This window comes from Echinops telfairi, unplaced genomic scaffold (assembly GCF_000313985.2).
Source record: "Echinops telfairi isolate 266 unplaced genomic scaffold, ASM31398v2 ScPeMD7_25;HRSCAF=90, whole genome shotgun sequence".
NCBI lineage: Eukaryota > Metazoa > Chordata > Mammalia > Afrosoricida > Tenrecidae > Echinops > Echinops telfairi.
This window is the reverse complement of record NW_022103922.1, coordinates 3,993,821-3,996,547: the sequence shown is the minus strand read 5'-3', so window position 1 is coordinate 3,996,547 and position 2,727 is coordinate 3,993,821. Positions and strand designations below refer to the sequence as shown.

Sequence of the window (2,727 nt, the reverse complement as noted above, 5' to 3'; positions counted from 1 at the left end):
CTCCAGAATAAACATCTGCAGGCTTCGACAACCCTCCGTTGGAGCTATTTGAACAAGCATGTTCTCTGATTGTTGTCGCTGCTGCTGCTGCTGTTACATAGGTGACATGTTGAAAACCTTGGATCTCAGTGAAAACAGGGAGACACCCCATATCACTGAGTCCCCGGGACTCAAGGACCCTCTGAGCTGGGGCTGGGCTCCCTCTGACCCACCGGTGGCATCTGCCTTCAGGAAATGAGTGCCAGCAGGGAGGAACTGTGCACCACCATGGTTTCAACTGTCTGCGGCACTGCCTGGTGATCCCTGACCCTTTTCACCCCATCCACTGGTTCGTGCAACCCTCAGGTATCGAGTACAACTGTGCTCCATGGGCTTCCCATGGCTATAACCTAGGGCGGCATGTCACCAGGCCTTTCTACCGTGGTGCCGAAGGGTGAATTCTAACCGCCAGCCTTTCAGTGAGTTGCCGAAGACCATGCACTTGCACTCCCCCAGAACTGCATGACCCCAGCTATCTGACACTGAGGCTACTCCACACAGAAAGGGAGCCTGGGCCTCACGAGGATAGTCCAGGCAGAGGAAGAAACAGGGCCCAGGGGTTCAAGCACCTGACCTGGGAAACTTCGTTCCTCTTCCAATCAATTCAACGGTGCCCAATGGTATGAAATGGAGGTTCAGCACGCATGCAACTCAGCCCTGTGTGCCTTCTCCTTGAAACTGGGTCTCCAACCGTCTTCCATAGCGGAATCCACACTCTCTCCAAAATGTTCGACTCACCTTGATCAGGGATTGGCCCCTGCCCGGAGCCTGGCCCCTCGATGTGGTCGTTGGTGTTGGTGTTATCCTTGCTGGGCCTCCTCCATTCAACTTCAGCTCCTAGTGACCCACCCACTCAAACCGACTGCCCTGAATCCATTCTGACACAAAGCAGCCCTGCTCCCAGGCCAGACCTCTCTAGAGAAGCAGACTGCCATGCCTCTACCCCGGGAGCAGCTGGCAGTGGGTTTGAACTACTGGCCTTAGGGTCACCCTCCCTCTGCTACCCCACCGGGGCTCCTTGACGTAACCCTTCAGGGCGCTTCAAAGCACCCACAATCATGATCGCGGCTAACAGGAAAATGTGAAATTGGACAAGGGTGTTGGGGTCACCACTCAGACCACCCAACGGTCCATGTCAAGCACAGTGATGGGGCGCAAAGGTCCTCACACGCCTACTGACCACAACGCAGGGCAGCCAAGAAGACGCATGTACGCGGGCACCCGTGGGACGTGGGAATGCAGGCAGCAGGCCCGGAGAGAGCAGGTGACCCACCTCAATGCATAGCCGGTCCTGGAGGCGGCAGTGCCAGCTTTATTGCTCTTTGGGGAAAAATAAATTTCTTTATTATTTTTCTGCCTTCCACAGTTCCCCACCTTCAGGCTTAAATAGATTTAGGGGAGGAGCCAAATAGTCCATGAGGATGAATAGATAGAATTTTCTTCCTTAAATCATCGGCATTTACATTAGACATTTCTTTATACAAACAGCTTGGCTTAAAAAAAAGAGAAAAAGCCAATGACGGCGTGGCTGGTCAGCACCCCGGAGAGGGCAGCACCCCCCACCGGGCCCCTCAGTGAGAGACACGCGCGATGGCCGACGAGGGTCTCTTGAGAATGGACTCTACAGAGAAGGGCAGCGGCTCACTCCCCGACAGCTTCGTTCCAACTTGGTTGGCCAGGCAAAGGTCTGAGGTGCACCTGTCGATTGTAAACATGTACTTCGGGTCCCCCTGGCCAGGGGGCTCGCGGTGTTTGCTGGGGACCTCGTCAAAGACCTCCTTGACCAAGGCTGCGTTCAGCTCGGGCCCCGGTGGTGCCTCGCTCAGCGTTTGCTGGAACAAGGAGTGGAAAGAAGAGGGGGCTTTGAGGGGCCCAGCCTGTCTGCTGCTCTCTTGGCTGAGCTTCGAGAAGGCCTGGCCCGAGGATGACGAGGCCAGCAAGTCCGCCTCTTCCCTGGGGGAGAAATTCCGGCGGGGCGGGGAGAAGGCAGAGCCCTCGGGAGCGGCCGCCTGGTGGCGCGGCAGGAGCTCGGGCGTGGGGGGTGGCCCCAGAGGGCCTTCCCTTTGGGGCTCTGGGCTGAGGGCCTGGGCCAGGCGAGCTCCCTTGGCATCCCAGCCAGGTCTCAAGGGTTGCACCGTGGTGGTGGCGGCGTCCAGCAGGCACTGCTGGTAGAGGAGGCCGTCACTGATGGGGCCATACTTGGGCCAAACTAAGAACCGAGAGGACATGGGGTACTGTCTATAAGTGGCGGCCACGCTGATGTTGGAAGAAATGAGCTCCACGTTCCCAGACCCGGAATACTGCATGGTGAAGTCGAGGCAGGCTGGCAAGAAGTTGCAGAAGTCCTTGCCGGGGGGCTCGCCGGGCGTGGGGCTGTAGCCACTCTTGTAAGCATTGTACTCGGCTCTGTGCACCAGGCGGCTGGGCAGGAACAAGGCGGAGGCTTGGGAGGCTTCCAGCATCTCTCTCTCCTTGTACTCTCTCTCCAGCATAATGTTCTCCAGCTCCTTATCGGCAAAGGCCCGGCGTTTCCTCATCCTGTCACTCGCCGGGGGAGGCAGCGGGGAAGTCCCTCCCAGGTAGGTCTCCGCTGGGATGGGGCGGTAGCCTGGAGCGAGGGGAGGCAGAAGTATCACTTCCTCAGGCAGGAGAGACAGGACCGACCGCTCAGCCCCACCCTCAGAGGTT

General features: G+C 58.0%; 1 protein-coding gene across 1 annotated transcript in view; it reads right to left on the bottom strand.

Annotated features, from left to right (window-relative positions):
- Nucleotides 1–1,319: 1,319 nt before the first annotated feature.
- Nucleotides 1,320–2,727, bottom strand: part of DMRT2 (doublesex and mab-3 related transcription factor 2) — a 7,642-nt gene continuing 6,234 nt past the window's right edge. Inside the window, exon 4 of the mRNA XM_004714549.2 lies at nucleotides 1,320–2,647. Coding sequence (XP_004714606.1) covers nucleotides 1,611–2,647 — 1,037 coding nt within the window. The 3' untranslated portion in view covers nucleotides 1,320–1,610. The remainder of the gene's footprint in view (nucleotides 2,648–2,727) is intronic.